Source organism: Ambystoma mexicanum, chromosome 3p (assembly GCF_040938575.1).
Source record: "Ambystoma mexicanum isolate Mex_15411 chromosome 3p, UKY_AmexF1_1, whole genome shotgun sequence".
NCBI classification, from domain to species: domain Eukaryota; kingdom Metazoa; phylum Chordata; class Amphibia; order Caudata; family Ambystomatidae; genus Ambystoma; species Ambystoma mexicanum.
This window is the reverse complement of record NC_090925.1, coordinates 1,037,193,331-1,037,211,877: the sequence shown is the minus strand read 5'-3', so window position 1 is coordinate 1,037,211,877 and position 18,547 is coordinate 1,037,193,331. Positions and strand designations below refer to the sequence as shown.

Genomic DNA, 18,547 nt, shown 5'->3' with positions numbered 1-18,547 from the left:
AACTTTTGAATCCTATCCATGATTGGGGCAAGCAGCAGGGCAACAAAGGGAAGGGGAGGAGAAATACATTGTGATATGACCGCCCCCCATTGTTGATTTTTCACTGCGTCTAGACAGCATTCGAAAAAGGACAGGAAGAATAACTATTTTTAAACTTTGATAAAGTCAATGCGGTTAGCCGAAATTGCACTCCGCGATATGCGACCGCTCAAGATGGCGGAAAAAAACAATCTGTACATGGGTACAGTGGACGTCACACTAGGGATAGTATTACTGGCACGCCCTGCCGACGTCGCTTTTCGAATTTCGAAAACAACAACTGTAATACTCTTCAGCTTCCACTAGATACCCATGGTGCTTCACGCATCAAGGTCCCTCAGATTGTTTGTTTCTGACAAGAGGTTGCATGAAGTGTAGCGTGAGTACAGGTGTAGTAAAGCAGATCATACAGTAGATAAAGCCAAGAAAACATCTATGCACCCTCTACTTCAGGGGCGAAAGGGTGGGCGCATGTGAATCTAAGCAAATACAAGGATCAGAAATACGATTGCAGTGAGTAATGTATCCCTTCTGAGGCTTGTGGAATCTGCTTAGTTCACATCCTATGCACAGATTAGCGAGCAATGTCTGGAGAAGGTGGTGGGTTGTGAGTAGGTACAACGGCAAATAGATGTTTTAGCACTGCTTGTCCCACCGGGGGAATCTGCTTTATAGTGAGTATCAATGCAGTAGTGCTGAGTAAAAGTGTGGACAGAGCTCCATGTAGCTGCTTTGTAAATAGAGTCCAGCGAGACGTTTGAAATAAAAGCCAAGGTAGCTCCTGTACCGCTGTGCAGTGACAAAGCTTGCAGTTCACGGACTCTCCTTTTTGAGGTGATAGCTACCAGAAAAGCAGTTTTATAATTGAGGTGCTTAAGGCTTGATTTATGCACAGGTTCTAAGGGGGGTCCCATGAGCTTTGCAAGTACTACATTGAGGATTCAGCCTGGCGGCGGGTTTTGAGATAGGAGGGTGGAGTTGTTTACTCCCTCCATGAATGCCTTAATGACAGGGATTTTCCACCATAACACCTCATTCTGAGAAGTGGTGTACGCGGATTGAGCCGCTAGGTGAACTTTAATTGAGTTAAATAGTAGCCCTGAGTCTAGTAAGGGAAGCATGTAATGAAGAATATGCGATGGAGTACACTCTATTGGGTTTATTTATTTTGACTGGCATCGAATTACAAATCTTCTCCACTTGTTCAAAAAACAGGGTCTAGTGCTTGGTTTACGTGCCTCTTTGAGGTTCAATACACCTTTGATGTAGATTAAGATGTCCAAACTCTATGACTTCAGGAGCCAAGCTGCTAAGTCACAAAGTGAAGTTGAGGGTGTAATGTTGTCCCCCTGTGTTGGATGAGCATGTTGAAAGGGCACAGGAGCTTGATTGGATCGCACATCGCCAGTTTGCGCAGATGTGGATACCAAGGTTGTCTTTCCCAGAACTAGAATTAATGTTATCTGTTCCTTGTGGATCTTGTTCACCACCTTGCTCATTAGTGGAGTTGGAGGGTTTGGGGGAGGGGAAAGCACATTTCCCTGACCAACTCATCCGCAGGGCGTTCCCCTTGGAGTCGTGTTGGGGAAACCTGGACACAAAGTCTGGGCATTGTTTTCTCTTGTTGCGAACAAGTCTAGCGAGGGGTAGCCCCACTGAGTAAAAATTGAATTATAATGTTTCTGGATATCCAGTGATTCCCTTGAATACATAGTATTGAATGCAAAAGCCTCGAAAAAAAATACATTGAAAAAATGCATTTTTTTGTAGGTAAAGTTTTTTTAAAATTAAAATGGGTTTAAGGAGTAAAAAAAGAACAGGGGTTGGGGTGACCCCCCCATTAAAAAAAAAAGAAAAATAATGCATTTTTTTGATGCATTTTTTTCCAAGGCTTTTGCATTCGATGCTTTGGCTGTCGAGACTATCACTAGGAACCATTTTTCTGTCGAGCTGCCACTCGTGCTTTTCTGGTAGAGGATCTCTGCTTAATGAGTCTGCTAGAGTACCGAGTTCCCCTGGAACATGTTGAGATGTTAGCAACATGCCCCGCTTTAGTGCCCACATATTTTCTGTGGTAGCCTGGACTGATTTGGAGAATGTGTGCCTCCCTGACTGTTTATATAGAACGTCGCAGTGGCGCTGTCTATGAGAATTTGTACTGATTGGTCTGTCAATTGTGCTTCAAAGGCTTGGAATGCTTTGAACACTGCTAGAAGTTCCAGAAGGTTGATGTGGTTCTGTGCTGTGATTTGAGTCCACAGACCATGTGCTGTGAGATGAATTTGATGTGGCCTCCACCCTGTAAGAGATGCGTTTGTTGTAACAACTGCTTGCACCGCCGGATCGTGGAAGGGTTTTCCCTTCAACAGTTTCTCCTTTGTCCACCAGTGTAGAGCTTGTACTATGGTTGGCGAAACGACCACTAGATCGACCCCACTGGCCACTTGTCTGAGACCACTGTTTCGCCAACCACTCTTGCATTGGGCGCATGCGTAATTGTGCGTGTGGGACCAGGTAAATGCATGATGCCATCATCCCTAACAAGCGCACTGATTTGCGTACGCTTATCTGGCGACCAGCTAGGTACTGAGGTATTTGCAGCAGTATCTTTTGTACCCTTTTCTTTGATGGTAGAAGGCTTGAAATGTTCTCGTTTATTGAGAAAACCAATTGGAAAAGTAGATTGGTGTTTTTTGGGGTATTTTGCTTGCACATTGGGGGGGTTTCCCCTGTGATCAGCCAGTCGTCCAGGTAAGGGTACACTGGGATCGACTCTCTGCATAGGTGCACCGCCACCACCGCAAGTACCTTGGTGAATACCCTTGGGGCGGATGCTATGCCGAAGGGCAGCCCCTTGAATTGGTAGTGCCGGTTTGCTATCTTAAAATGCAAGAACCTTCTGTACACTGGGAACATTGAAATATGAAAGTATGCATCTTTCATATCCAAGGTTGCCATATGGTCTTCCTGCTTTAGCAGTGGGATTACTTCCTGTAGCGTTGTCATGCAGAATTTCTGTGGCTTGACATAGGTGTTTGCAGGGTGCAGATCTAGAACAGGGCGCATCCCGAGATCTTTTTTCGTCACAAGGAAGTACATTGAATAGATACCCTTTTTTTCCTGGTTCGCCGTGATGACTTCTACAGCGTCCTTAGCAGCGTTGCCACTTCCACCAATACGATGTGCTGTTCTTCTTTAGAGGTAGTTCTTTGTCTTGGGGATGGTTGGCAGGTTGCTATAGCAGTTCTATACAATAACCGCCCGCCACGGTTGAAAGCACCCACTTGTCTGAGGTGATTCCCTCCCATAATTGGGTAAAGTGTGATATGTATCCTCCTACTGGAGTAGCATCGGAGGGAACCTGTAGCGGGTGGTCATTGTTTTGGGGGTGTTGAGCCGCCTCTGTAAGAGGAGGATCTACCCCTGCCATGGTGAGCCCTACGACGAGCTCTGACCCAGGTTGTACCCTGACCCCCCATTGTGAGTTTTGCCCCCTAAAGCGGCAAACATGACAACCCCCCTTTGACCGGAGTGTTTATTAGCAAGTTGGCCCAGAGGCTTTAAGGTGTCGTACTTTCGTTGGCGCCCTCGAGGGCGTCACCCCCTGCCTTGCCGAATAAGACATAGGTTTTAAACCCAGACTGGCGTAGCCATGCGTGGCGTTTGATAGGCGTGCCCTCAGCTATTTTCCTCCTTGCATTATCTGCTGCATATAGATTATTCTTGACAATGCAGTTTGCAACTTCAATCAGTACAGAGGCACATCCAACCCTCTTTAGAAACCCCAGACTTAACACAGGCAGTAAACCCATGCATTGAAAGTCTTCCGACCAGCTCCCTCAGAACCCCTTTATATCGGGGGTCAATTAAAACCAGATTCATTGGTGGTTACAACCACTAGAAATAGAGCAGGAATACCTCTAGCCTCTTCAGAAGCACCCCCAGGCAACAAAAGTAAAAAGATCTATACTTTTGGCAGAAAAGTAGCCTCCTCGGCAGCCTACCAGGCGAGGATTGGCAAAAAAAAACACCTTTCTGGCCAGCTACGACAGTCACCAGTGGGACGATTTGGCTGTATCTAGCCTCCTCTATCCGACTCTACAAGTCTTCTCGTAATCTCCACTCTGCCTAGACTAGCCAGCCTTGTGGCATCTTGCCTTCCCTGTGCTTCCCCTCACATCTGCGCTCTCTCTCCGCTTGCGACACTTGCATGGAATTCTCTTCCCCGGACATCCAAGAAACAATCCACAGCGATGTATTCAAAGACAAATTGAAAGCCTATCTCCTCACCTCCAAGTTACCCTCTTTATATAATTCTAATCTGCCTTCAAGCCAACATGTTTCCCTTACCTCTAACCTGCCTCTGTCCCTCACTTTCTCTGCCTCCACTCTGGCACTTCATTCACCAAGGTCACATTCCTAACACAGCTGGCCCTACCGACTACCTGCACTTACAAAGGTCTAATATTGATGGTCCTTAATCTATGCAAATCCACCAATGTATTGACCCAAGTGACTGTTCTATTTACTCCCATCACAAAAAAAAGTGAGAACGTGACTCAAACTCCCCCCATTGTAAAAGGACCACTGCTTCCCATTAAATCTGATATCTTATCTACTGAATGTTATTTTGTGATCGAAACAGCATTGTTCTTCCTTTTACATAAATAAATGATCATTCCTTTCCCCACTCCCCCTCCCTCAAAAAGTGATAATAATAAATTTGTCCTAAACTGAGAACTGAATTCAAGCTATCTAAAATGTTCAGGGTAATCAAAGAAGAGTAAAGAAGTTCAGTTATTTACCCTTCCTGAAACTACCCTGAAAATTGATGATGTAATATGTGTTTTGCATATATGGCAGGGCTACTGAAAGATAAATAAATCTCTCCATACTCAAATCACACAACATTACCTTGAAATACAGCCCATCATATAAAGCTATTAGAGTATGCAAACACGAATGGAGAGCAAGTAACCAATACGTGCCTATTACATGGAATGAAGCTAACAAAATACAAAGGCATGTTCCAGGTAAATAACAGGTGGTAATTCCATTCCCCTTAAGCAACACTTTGTTATAACCAATAGCGTGATGAGTATCAACAGCACACTGATCTCTTCCCAATGCAAATCGCTCACAACAATGTTACTACCATTCCAAAGGTGCTTACCTTTAGCCTTTTAAGAAGCCACAGCATGAGGCCCTGCTGGGCAGCTTCGGTGCACATCTCAGGCCGGAACTCTGTCATATTTTCAACAATTGCTGGGGGCAAAAGAAAATAATTTAGAGGAAAGTATTCATGTTGTCATGGAAGGCTGGAAATAAAGCATACCACCCTCCCATGCTGAAAACAGGAAGCAACATAGTAAAAGTGTCAAAGTCCACTTAGGTGTAAGAATAATATACCAAAGTCTTCCCAGAATGGCTAGAGTAGGACAACATATATAAGCAGTCAAACGGTGTGTGACAAAAGAAGGAACAAGTTACTTACCTGTAACTGTTGTTCTCCAGCATGGGTCTGGCATGGATTCACATGCTCATGAATATTCCCAGTCAGGCCGGGAATCCTCGGTATAGAAAAAATCAGTATCAGTTTCGTTTCTGATCTGTCTTTCTTAGTAGTAACCAATCATTGGTCTCTGGGTCATACTGCCCCCAGCCAATGAATGCCCTCTCCCTAAGCCCCGCCTCTGGCAGCCATCCTCAGATTTGGTAGCATGTAAAGTGGCAGTATGACCAAGTGAAGAGCCGCAGAGGGGTAGGCGGGTGGGTTCGCATGTGAATCCAGGCCAGACCCATGCTGTAGAACAACAGTTACAGGTAAGTAACTTGTTCCTTCTCCAGTATGGGGTCTGGCATGGATTCACATGCTCATGAATATAAGAATACATAGCATTATACACATGCACAACCACGGGAGGTGGCAATAGGCTCAACATTAAGCAATACAAAAACTCAACATTAAGCATCTCTTACCTCCTCACCAGGCTCATTTTAAGCAAACAGGTTGCGCAGCACTGCTTGGCCGACCCTGGACTCCTCCCTGGAGTCCCGATCGACGCAATAGAATCTCGTGAAGGTGTGTGTCGACCTCCACATAGCAGCCCTGCAGATGTCGAGCAGGGGCACACCAGACAGGAACGCCGTGGTAACAGCGATCGCTCTGGTCGAATGGGCTCTTGGACGGCCGGGCAGCGGTCGATTTGCCAACCGGTGACAGTGCATGATGCAGCCGGAGAGCCATCTGGAAATGGAAGCCTTCGAGAGAGCCTTCCCTTGATTCACAGGTCCAAAATTTACAAAGAGCAGAGATGTCTTCCGAAAACTCTTTGTGCGGTCCACGTAGAACTTCAGCGATGTAGCTACGTCCAGCGAGTGCAGAGTCCTCTCAGCTGGCGACGAAGGCGACGGGAAGAAAACTGGCAACACCAAGGGCTCGTTGAGGTGGAAGTCCGACGGCACCTTGGGCATGAAGGAGGGGTGTGTCCTCAGCACCACCCTCGTGTCGTGAAAAGTCAAGTATGGGGGTTTGCAAGATAGGGCCTGGATCTCTCCCACTCGTCGTGCAGAGGTGATGGCCACGTGAAATGCTGTCTTCCACGACAGAAACTTCAACGGTGCCGAATGCATAGGCTCAAATGGGGCCCCCATGAGCCTGGTCAGCACCACGTTGAGCTCCCACGACGGGACAGGCCCTTCACCTGTGGGAAAGATCAGAACAATCCTTTCATAAATTCCTTCACCAGCCGATGAGACCACAAGGACGCCCGTCCTGTAGTTCTGGTGTATCGTGAGATGGCGGCCAGATGTATCTTGATGGAAGCGTGAGCAAGTCCAGCCTTGGCCAATGACAATAGGTACGGCAATACTTGAGGGGCCGTAATCCGCAGAGGGTTAATCTTCTGTGCACGGCACCAGACAGAGAACCTCTTCCATTTATGTCTGTAGCACTTGAGAGTTGAGGACGCCCTGGCCATTGCAAGAACCTCTCTGCAGTTGGATGGGATGTTGTACCCTCCAAACTCTAGTGCTGCAGGAGCCAGGCCTGCAAGTTCAGCGACTCTGGGTTGTGATGAAGAATGGCGCCTCCTTTTCTGGAGAGAAGATCCGCGTCCGTCGGCAGCTTGACTGGTGTGGACGCTGACAAGTCCAGAAGGTCCGGGAACCAGATCCGTCTCGGCCACGCCGGTGCGATGAGGATCATCCTGCACCGGGACCTCTTGAGCTGGTTGATGAGCCGGAGCAGCAACGGCAACGGAGGGAATGCATAAAGAAATAGGCCGTCCCAGGGGAACGAGAAAGCATCGCCCATGCTCCTTGGCTAGGGGAACCTGCTGGCGAACATCCGGCACTTCGTCGCCGTCGCAAAGAGATCAATCTGGGGTTCGCCCCATCGTCGAAAGAGTCGATCCACTTGATCCTGGCGTAGTTCCCACTCGTGGCACGAGCGCAGCTCTCTGCTAAGTGAGTCGCCGATGGTGTTTTTTACTCTTGCCAGATGAAAAAGCACCAGAAACATCCCTTGGGCGATGGCCCAATGCCACAGATCCTGGGCCTCCTTGGATAGGGCAGGGGATCTGGTTCCGCCCTGCTTCCGGATGTACAACATCGTGGTGGTGTTGTCGGTGAAGATCCTCACCACCTTGCCCTTGAGGGACGGATGAAAAGCCCTGAGGGCCCAGAACACTGCACGGAGCTCCAAGATGTTGATGTGGAGTGGCTTCTCCTCCGGGAGCCAAAGGCCTCTCGCGTGAAGATCTCCGGAGTGCGCTCCCCAACCTTCCAGGGAGGCATCCGTCGTCACCGTCACCTGGTGAGCTGGGGTCTGAAAGTCCGTGCCTGTCGACAGATGAGAGCGGGTACCCCCCCACCGGATCGCCTGACGGAACATCTCGTTCAGTGGGATCCTGTCCTCGAAGCTGCCCGTCGACTGGATCCAGCGGGTGTCGAGGAACTCTTGTAAGGGGCGCATCCGAAGTCTGCAAAGGCACACCAGATAAATGCAAGAGGACATCATCCCGTGGAGGGACTTGATAGATCTTACCGTGGCCATGTCCGTGGCCAGCATACGCTGCACCTTGCCCAGGATGGTCCTGGTCCTTTCCTCCTACGGCGAGGCCAGCCGCGCCACTGTGTCGAGCTTGGCTCCCAGAAACGGGGCGACTTGCGACGGGACCAGGTGGGATTTTGGAAAGTTGATGGAGAACCCCAGGTCCGTGAGCAGCTGGTCGGTCTTCGCAGTGTGCTCCACGGCAAGCTCCCTTGTCCTTGCCCGTGTGAGCCAGTCTTCCAGGTAGGGTTAGAAGTGGATCCCCTGCAGTCGCAGCCGTGCCGCCACCGGTGCGAGGCACTTGGTGAACACCCTGGGTGCCGACTTCAATCAGAACGGGAGGGCCTTGAACTGGTAGTGCCGCCCTTGGACCACGAACCTGAGGAACTTTCGGTGTCTTTTTAGAATGGGGATGTGGAAGTACGCATCCTCCAAGTCCAACGATGACAGGAAATCGCCCTCCTCCAGCTGTCCCAGCACGTGCTGGAGGGTGACCATCCGGAACTTCTGTGCCTTGATGTACTTGTTCAGTCGTCGTAGGTCCAGGATGGGATGCCATCCTCCTGTCTTTTTCTTTACGAGGAAGTACCTTGAGTAAACTCCAGAGCCCCGAAGCCTCTTTGGGACGAGCTTGACGGCACCTTTCTTGATCATCGCCCTTACTTCCAACAGTAGTTGAGGGACGTGATTTTCCTTCCTGGCCACGGTTGGAACGCGAGGGCACTTCTTCTGGAACTCTAGGGCGTGCCCTTGGGTCAGGACGTCCAGCACCCAACGGTCGGTGGAGATGGACTCCCACACGCTGACTAACCTCGTCAGCCGGCCTCCCACCGGGGTTCTTCGGCAGGGGCCCGACCCCACGGTTGGCTCAATCTTGTTTGGGGGCCGCCTAGTCTCCTTGACCTCCCTGTCGACGACAGGCACCACCTGACTTGCCACGTCCCCTGTAGGCTTCCTGAGACGAAGATCTTGCCGCTTGGCGGTACGTCGAGGAGCCACTGCCGGATCCCTTGGGGGCACCTTGTCTGCCTCCGGAGCTCCGAAAGGACGGCCGTCGTTGTTGGAGCACTCCCAGTGCCCGGGCAGTCTCCGTGTCAGTCTTGAAAGCCTGAAGGGACTCATCAACCACCTTCCCAAACAGGTTGTTCCCGTTGAAGGGCATGTCCAAAACTTTGGTTTGTACGTCCTGGCGGAAATCCGTCGCCTTGAGCCATCCTCGTCGTCTCAGGCAAACGCTGTTGCCCAACTGACGGAAACCGGTGTCGGCGATGTCCGTTGCCACCGTGATGGCATGGTCCGAAGCAATCTCACCTTCCTGTAAGATTTCAAGGGCCTCAGCCCTTTTGGTGTCCGGAAGCAAGTCCAATAGAGGGGCAATTTTGAACCACAACTCCCCGTCGTAGCGGGCTACGATAGCCAGGGCCTTGGCCGCCTTGATAGTCGTCGCTGCGGATGAGATGACCCGTCGTCCCATCGCGTCCAGCTTCCTGCCCTCGCCGTCCAGCAGGGAAGTTTATGTCGAGGCCAATGCCCCCCCAGCTTTCTTCTTGGCCGCCGCCGAGACGACCGAATCCGAGGTAGGTTGCGCCCGAAAGCACAAGGGGCAGCGTTGGGGACCCAGTACTTCTTCTCGTACCGGTCCCTCTTTGCAGGCGCCGTGGCAGGGTTCTTGAGGAGGGAGAGCCCCTCATCCCAGATGTCATCAAGAAATGGTACGGCGAGGACCGTCTTCCTTTCAGCCTCGCACCGTTGGTAAAGGAACCCTTCCTCCCTCTTCTCTTCGGGGCAGAGCTGGAAGAGCTCGGATGCCATGGAAATCATGGCATGGAAGGAGCCAATCTCGTCGGGCGGGGACGCCCGAGCAGGGGGCGACGGGGGACACGTCCCGTCGTCGCCTCCGTCGTCATCTGTACCTGTCGTAGCCGTGTCCGTGCCCGTATCATCCCTGTGGGTAGTTGACCAGGGGGAAGGCAGAGCAGGCCGCAGAGGTGGCGGTGGATGCGTCGTCCTCTTCTTATGAGGTGGACTTTCTGAAGGTCCCGGCTCCGGTTCCCCCGTCGGGTCTGGCTCAGGTACTCAGTCTGGGGGAGGGGCAACCTTGTCCTTATCTCCGAGCATAAGGACTGAATCGCTGACAAAATTGCCGCCAAAGTGTCCTGCGGCACCGGAAACGACGGGCGCGAGGGCTCTTCAGGAACCTCGTCGGCACCAACGTCGCTCTCGTTGTCGCCCTCGTCGGGATCCCTCCCAATGGGCTGGGCTTCCTCCACGACTTCGATGAGCTCTTCTTCAGAGGTCGTGTCCGTATCCATGATGGCCACCTGCCCCCCCCCCCCTTTTTCCACGGGGACTTCGTGGAGGTCTTCTCGATGGGCCTGAAAAACAACTTCCTCCGCGGTGGCAGGGTGACTCTGGATCCTGAGGTCGCCTCCACTGGCGTAGCCTCCACAGGCTGAGCCAGGGCCGCTGCAACATCCTCAATCGATGTCTTAGCAGGGTGAATTAAGGCCATCGTCACCTTCTGTACGCCTGGGGCCTTCACCTTGGGGGGAGGGCCCGAGCCTCGCTCCCCCTCTGCCGGAATCTTCGAGATAGACTGGGGCCTCTCCAGAAGCTTCACCGGGTTCTCGGACTTCCTCTTACCCGAGCCAGAGCGTTGGCTCGTGGTTGATGGCGCCGGGGAGGATGTGCCCTGCCTGGCAGCCAAGGAGCCCGACCGTTCGGCGTTCCCGGTGCCCGCGGACTCGCAGTGCTTGGCCGGGGCGCCCTCACAGGACTTAGAAGACCGCTCGGACTTCTTCTCGCCCGACAGGCTCTTCCCTTCCAGCCAGTTGGCGAGACGGAGGTGGCGATCCTGCATGGTCCGCTCCGACATGTTCCCACAAAACGCACAGTCCTTCTCCACGTGCGTCTTGTCCTCATGGAGACAGTAGAGGCATAACGAATGCTCGTCCTCCTTGAACACATTCTGAAGCTGGCATCCAGGGCAGGTCCTGAACAGCTTCCCGGGCGTAGAGCTACCTCTTTCCTGGGCCAAGTCCGGGGTAGGCCTCGGACCTTCTGGAATCCTCCAAAAGCGTAACCCTTGAAGGGCGTAGAAAACTCCGAAACGGGTCCCCGTTTATGGGATGTAGAAACGGTGGAGCTTGAGGCTCTATTTAACCGAAAAATGAGAAAAATCTCCTGAAAAAGCGCGAAAACGCAGCAAAAGCTCGAGAGCTACAGCACAAGTACTCCCAACACTTGAATGTGCGGGAAAAATCGGAGGATGGCTGCCAGAGGCGGGGCTTAGGGAGAGGGCAGTCATTGGCTGGGGGCAGTATGACCCAGAGACCAGTGATTGGTTACTACTAAGAAAGACAGATCAGAAACAAAACTGATACTGATTTTTTCTATACCGAGGATTCCCGGCCTGACGACGGGGACTATTCATGAGCATGTGAATCCATGCCAGACCCCATGCTGGAGAAAAATATGTTCCCAAAGACAACCTGTGAGAAGGGGCAGCTGCAAGAGGCATCATGGTAAAACACAGATGTATTCCTAGGGCATGGATGTGAGCGAGAAGAGTCACCACCCTACTTGTGCCAGAAAAGAGCAAGAACACAGTCAGGTTATTAATGACTGGTGTAAAGGAAAGAAGGTTGTCAATAGTTGTTGAGAGAGTTTAGACACATTGCCAAGTCCAACACCGCTGCAGAGAAAGGGAGAAGAGCAATGGAGTTGCAGTGAAATGAAAGGAACAGGTCAGGTTGTAAAATTATCACAGTGAAAGTAGAGGAGTTGAAGAAAACAGGATATTTACCAGTATGCATCATTTAACATTATTTAAGATTGATGGGAGTGCACATTCTTCTAAGAGCACAATAACCAGCTAAAAAATGATAGACAAATTATTATATTGCCATTATAGAAATATACACTTTTTGCAGGGCTATCCAATGGTAATTGAACATGTGGACCTAGTGTGTAATGATGATGATGGGTGATGGCAGGCGTGAATCCAGGGAAAGGGTGGCAGGAGCAGAAGATGGAAGCAGTGCACAACACACAGGTGGCAGATAGGTTGAGTAGTGCTTTACTCTAAGGTGTGCAAGATGGAGAGTAGTAGAATTAAGGTGGGCCTGTCTGTGGATAGGCAAACTCGGAAAAGGAATGTGAAGAGAGATTCATAGGGTATGGACTACAATTCAGCATGGAAGAGGTGGGTCATGATTGAGGTTGATTATGGAAGTTAAAAGTAGCAGAGTTAAGCACTTTGTTTAGAGGAGGAGTGAAGGAGAACACAAGTAGATATAATGGTTTTGGTGGCGCGATAGTAAGTGGTGGGATGGAAGGAGGAGTCAGACTCTTGGACATTTCCAAATTACTTTTATTTAAATGATAAGAGAACGGCCAAGATGTCCCTATTCTTTAGGGGTTTCCTTACCTATCTAAAAGGAACTAAAGGTGCTTGTCTGTGGTCATGAAGTCCAAAAGAATAAAAAAGTCCTTTGTCCAAATCTAGTTCTACCCTGACCCTATCATTAAGAAATTCAGCTTAAACGGTTCCAGGAGGTTTGATTCTCCTGATATACCAGTCTTTTACGATGGTTTCTTTATATCAGTATCTTTATTCAGTTGTTATTTATCCAAAAAAATCTTCAGTAATAGTCTCTCTATTTCTTGAATTAACGCTTGCAATTCCTCTACAAAACGCTTGGATTTGATATTCTCTTTAATGAGGTATTTAGGCCAACCTTCCTCGTGATACTTTCTCATTTGTTGGTTGGATGTTTTAGACATCCCTCGGTCTATTGATCCACGGACTCTCATCTTAGTTGCGGTTTCTGGCCACTTGATATTTCCCCACTTATGGATTCTCTCTTTATCGCCACTTTCTGTACTTGACAAACTTGTCTGTCCACCTAGGTACCAGACTTTGTCACAGTTTCTTATCTTTGCAGCCTGTTGCCCCTATAGTATTTTCCCTTTATTAGTTTCTGGTTTGGAACCTTCATTGACTTCCCATCCAGGATTATTCAATTCTCTCCTTCTCAGCTTTATACAGTTCCAAATACTGAGGTTTATATTAAGTAACTTTGTGAGTACTGGGACGAGTTCCTCTTCTCCTCTTCCGTTGCACCAGGGACCTCCCGTTCTCACAGTTACCTCTCATAAGGCTTGTGAATGTTGCAGGCTCTTGCATTTGCTTGGGTGCTCTTCTGCGATACTGGATTTCTCCTTTATTTTCTTCATCACACCCTGGTCTCCTGCTAGCCTTCTGCTGTGTGCAGAGTGGGCGATTGGGAAGCTGCTCGCGTTCCCAATGAATCTTTCTTTCTGCATGCTTGTTGGTCTCCCGTTCCCAGCTTGCCTTACACTGTGCACAGGCTTTACAGGCTGGAAGCTGCTCACGCTTTCAGTTACCTTCTCAGATGGTCTCTACATGTTTGGTTGAGCACCCTTTCCACCATGGTAGAGACATGGTCTCGGCATCACCTGCAGCAGGACTCTGCTTTCCTGCAGTACAATGGTTCCCCCATTCTCTTATTGAATACGCTGAGTCTCCAGCGTTCACTTGGGCTTTCAGCTGCTCTTATAAAGTCACAGACTCTGCAACTGTTCTCTGGTCCGCATCTTCAGGTCAGGGAGTTTACCCAGCATAGGATATTGTCTGCTTCTCCAACTTCCTTGACTCATCTCAGTTAGGTATGCATGACCTCTTAAAGAGATAGTCTTGTTTCCTTCTTCATGTTGGTAGGTTCCAGCATTACTTTCAGTCAAGCAGGTATATGGTACATTGGTCTTTATAGCAATTAGTCCCATTTATGCTACTAGGCTATGTGGTTTAGGGAGTTCCACAAAGTAACAAGGATCCTTGTCCCAAATGGGGGAGTGTGTCCCAGTCAGGTCCCACTTGCCCATATGGAGGGTCTTAGGGAGCAGGTTCACCTCCCTAGCCTCAAAGGGGAGGCTCCCCCATAGGGATAAGGGACGAATACCTTTGATTTGTCACAGTAGGTGCACACATTTTTCCAGATGTTTAAGAAAACCATCCTAGCTGTCATAGGAGTAAAATCAAAAGATTGCTGTAACATGAGGATTGTCATCCTTGGGGGGGTTGGGGGGGAGGAAATAAATGGGCGATGGAAGGACAGGGCGAAGTAGTTGAGGCTGAGATATATATTGCTTCAACTTTTGAGGAATGGACCATGACACACCACCGAAGTGCCATCGAGTGAAGGATGCCAGTATTACAGAAAGAAATGTAGGATGTGGCAAAGCACCCATAACCTTGAAAAACAATGGCCCAAAACCTGGAAACTATCATTTTGTCAACATTTTCGATGCTGTGTGTCGCAATGCCACATGGTGGTTTCCACAAACTGAGTAACTCACAGAATCCAAAACATCCAACTTGGTAACTAAAACCTGACCATCCCCTACCATTGGCCAGAAAGCAGATTAGGATAGAAAATGAGAGACAGCTAAAATTCCCATACATCACAACACAATATTGAGAGAGGGAGAGGGACGAACCTTCTATGCCTTGTGAGTATTCAGAACGTGCAAGTGCAGAAAAGAAGAGGGAAAGGGAGTAAGTGCTGGGGAGTCCGAGCTCGTGGGTGAGCCCTGGACTAAGTACTAGGAATGGTGAGTGCTACAAGGCCTGGGCCGCGGGAGGTGTAAATGCTAGTCTCAAGAGTCAGAGGGTGTACAGATGAAAGTGCTGTGGAAGACACGAGCTGGGAAGAATTGGTGTGGGAGGTCAAGGCCACAAAGATGCATAAGGACCAATGACACCGATTCAGCAACTGTGGGATTAACAAAGCCGAGAAGGAGGAGGAAAAGAGGAAAATCTTAAGGAAACTCCAGAATTTGAGAACATCCTGGTCAAGGCACAGGGGGGCGGTAGGCTAGTCCACAGGAGAGAGCCCTCAGAGGGAAGTGAGGGCCCCCCTGCCCTCCGTTTAGCAAAACGCTTTACACACAAAAAGTTGGTGCTCTGGTAGTGCTTGTCCCCTAGTTTGAATCTGAGGTAGTTTTTGTGCACTGGCAACATTGAAATACCTTCATGTCCAATGTTGCCATGTAATCCCCTGTTTTCAGTAGAGCATGAACTCCTGCAACTTTGTCCTGTACTTTTGGGGCTTGACATGAGTGTTTGCAAGACGCAGGTGCAGCACTGGATGCATTGTTAAATCTTTCTTTGGAATTATGTACATTGAATAAATACATTGATTTTGTTCCGTGAATGGCACCAGCTCCATGGCTCCTTCTTGAAGAATTTCTATCTCTTCCTGGAGGATGTTGAGGTGTTCGGAGGACATCGTTCCTATGCGAAGTGGATGGTGGCAAGGTGTTTCTAACAACTCCACTGAGTATCCCTTGGCCACTGAGTCCAGAACACAGCAGACTGACGTTATTCCATCCCATTGCTGGGCAAAGGGTTTCATACAATTCCCTAATGGGGACGCATGGGATGGAACGTGAATCGGCCCATCATTTGGAAGCAGGGGCTGCTGCTCCCCTTGCGGCTGTAGTGGTGCCTCATCTCTTTCCGCCGCAAAACCCACTCTGCTGGTACTGATGGGATGTTTGAGCATGTGGACTGTAGAAGGAGGTACCATATTGCTTGCACCGGCTTGACCTGGTTTTCCAGAGCCTTGCACCCGAAAATTGCGGCAAGGCTTGAATGCCCCTCTTTGAACTTTGAATGAAGGACTTGTTGGATATTTGACCAAGAGTCTTGATAGTCTCATGCTCCCTTTTTGCTGTTTCCAGTTGGTCGTCAGCAGCTTTGCCAAAGAGGAGACCCTCCTCAATGGGCATGTTAATTAGAGCCACCTGTGTCTCCGGCTTAAACCCTGAGTCTCTAAGCCAGCAGTGTCTTTTTAGCTGGGTTCTCTCAGCAATTACCCTTCCTGAGGTGTCTGCAGAATCCAAGACATTCTTTATGATGTTTTGGATAACTTGTTTGCCCTCAGTAGCAACTTTGAGGAGGTGTGAAAGGGCTGGTTCTGGTATTGAATACAGGTGCATTGTTACCGCATCCCTCTGGGCACTGTTGTAGCCGGCAAGCAGGGTGGTATTGTTTGCTCTTCTGGTGAGGTACGCCGCAGGTCGAGATACGCTTCCCTAGTGTGTATAGTCTTTTGCACTCCTTGATGGGAGATGCTTCAGAGATTGGGCGTGTTACACCAGCTCTCTTTCTGGTAGTCATCACCACCAGAGACTCCAGCTAACCATGGTGTCTAATGTAGAGGGGATCGGATGGAGAGTGCCTGAACGATTTCTCCGCCTGTGGATTCACTGCCCTGTTAAGGGAGGGGTTAGACAGAGAGAGAGAGACTCTTATTGATAGACTCCAGGAAGGGTATAGCCTGGCTGATGGGTTTTTTCTCATTGAGGATATCCTGCACGAAGTCAGTTCCTGTGGGACTCGATTTCTCTGTGTGGTGGTGAGCTGCCTTCTTAAGGGGTCAACAAAGATGAGATCCGGGCCGTCTTGGTCCTGTAAATAAGTGTCATCACCATATTGACCGGGATAACCCTGAGACCACCCACATGTCCTGGTCAGCCTGGCAAACAGCCTGGTCGTCGTCGGGTCGGTGGGGCGAGAGGCGCCAACTACTGGCACTCAGCCCTCTATTGACGGGTCCGTCGAGAAGCGGCTTGGGGGTGTGCGTTTATGAGAGGAGGTGTCTGTGTGTGTACGCCGGCGTCACCAAAGGCTGGAGACTGGCATGCAGGAACGGGACAGTTCTGCAGTAGTCTCTTCGAGCTTCGAATAGAGTCTCTGCTACCTCAGCCTTTGTGAATCAATTAAATTAACTTGAATATCCTGGCGGCTGACTTGACTCAGCTGACATGGCGTATGCTCCCCCAACCCCACCAACGCTTGGCTTCGGTGCTTGGGCCTAAAGAGCTTGCAAGAGGTGCAACAGGATTCTGAGTGGTCACGTGGAAGGCAGTGGTTACACACCATACGTGTTTCCTTCCACAAGAATTTCCTGTTGCACTTGGGGCAGAACTGAAAGGGAGTGCACTCCATAGTGGAAAGTGGACAGAGGAAGCAAGAAGGGGCAGGAAATGGAGGTATGCATTCTTGTAAATAAAGAAGGATCAGTCTACCCACTCTCCCTAAAGATAAGGCCGAAGCCAGGTGAAGGCTGAAACCTGTCGCCGGAACAGACGTCTATTTCAGAGGCCAGAATCGGTCGTCTAGATGTTCCGGGGATCAGACGTCAAAGAAGTGCATTGAACGCAATAGAGAAGAGAGGTTTGCATAGTAACTCTCAAAGCAGCTCACTGCTACGGACTCTGCAAAATAACAACTTACCGCAATGGCAGAAAAAAATAATCTGAGGGAACTTGACACGTGAGGGATCATGGGTACAAGGTACGTCAAACTAGGTATAGCAGTATAGTGACACCCTGTCGACGTCCCTGTTCGAACTTCAAAAACTTCATGTGCAATACTCCACAACTTCCTCTAGATGAACAAGTTACTTTCTTACCTGGTAACGTTCTTTCGATGGGATGTTTTTCAGGCGTTTTTGGGGTACAACACGCGGCCGTAACCCTGCCCATCTCGGCTCCGCCCTGCACATCGCCCATCAGTCCTTTTCTATCACCAGGTCAGAGACCTTTAAGCAATAACAGAGGAACCTTATTAGAGGGGACGGCGGGCATATGGAGGAAAGGGGACTATGGACTAGGACTAAGGTGGTCACTACGGTGAGTAACCTGGTTATACTCCTATGTCCCGTCCCCTTTCCTCCATACTTATGGGTGATTCCCAAGCACTCCTCACAGGAACTACGGGTGGATGGAAAACCCCTTACTGAAAAAGGTTCTTCAGCACAGCCTGGCCAAACTGAGCATCAGATCTGGAGCTCAGATCTAGACAATGTTTACAGAGAGCCGATGGGAAGGCCCAAGTAGCCGCCTTTGCGATGGTCTCCCAGGGGACATATTTCTGAAAGGCAACTGCGGCTGCCTTGCCCCGCACCAGGTGTGCATGAATACCTTTAGGAGACTGCAGTCCATGGACAGTGTAAGACTCCGTAATGCAGGCAGCGATCCATCTGGAGATAGTCGCCTTAGAGGCCTGCTTACCTTGTGGATTACCAACATTTGAGAAGAGCTCCTAAATTCGGACGTTCTGTCCAGATAGAACTTAAGAGCCCTTCTAACATCCAGGTAATGCAGAACCCTTTCCGCTTCTTAAGCGGGGTTCGGAAAAAAGACCGGCAGGGAGATTGACTGATTCAGATGGCAATCAGAGACCACCTTTGGCAGGAAAGCACGGTTTGTCCGTAGGACCACCTTATCCTTGTGAAAAAACAAGAAGGGATGCTCCACCAACAAAGCCTGGCGCTCACTCACACGCCTTGCTCAAGTAACGGCAACCAAAAAGGACACCTTCCACGACAGGTGTTTAAGGTCCACCGTGGCCATTGGTTCGCA

The 18,547-nt window shown here is 49.7% G+C and overlaps 1 protein-coding gene across 1 annotated transcript in view; it reads right to left on the bottom strand.

Annotated features, from left to right (window-relative positions):
* Positions 1-18,547, bottom strand: part of CTNNBL1 (catenin beta like 1) — a 1,235,052-nt gene that overhangs the window by 559,128 nt on the left and 657,377 nt on the right. The window contains exon 7 of the mRNA XM_069652387.1: positions 5,213-5,304. Coding sequence (XP_069508488.1) covers positions 5,213-5,304 — 92 coding nt within the window. The remainder of the gene's footprint in view (positions 1-5,212; positions 5,305-18,547) is intronic.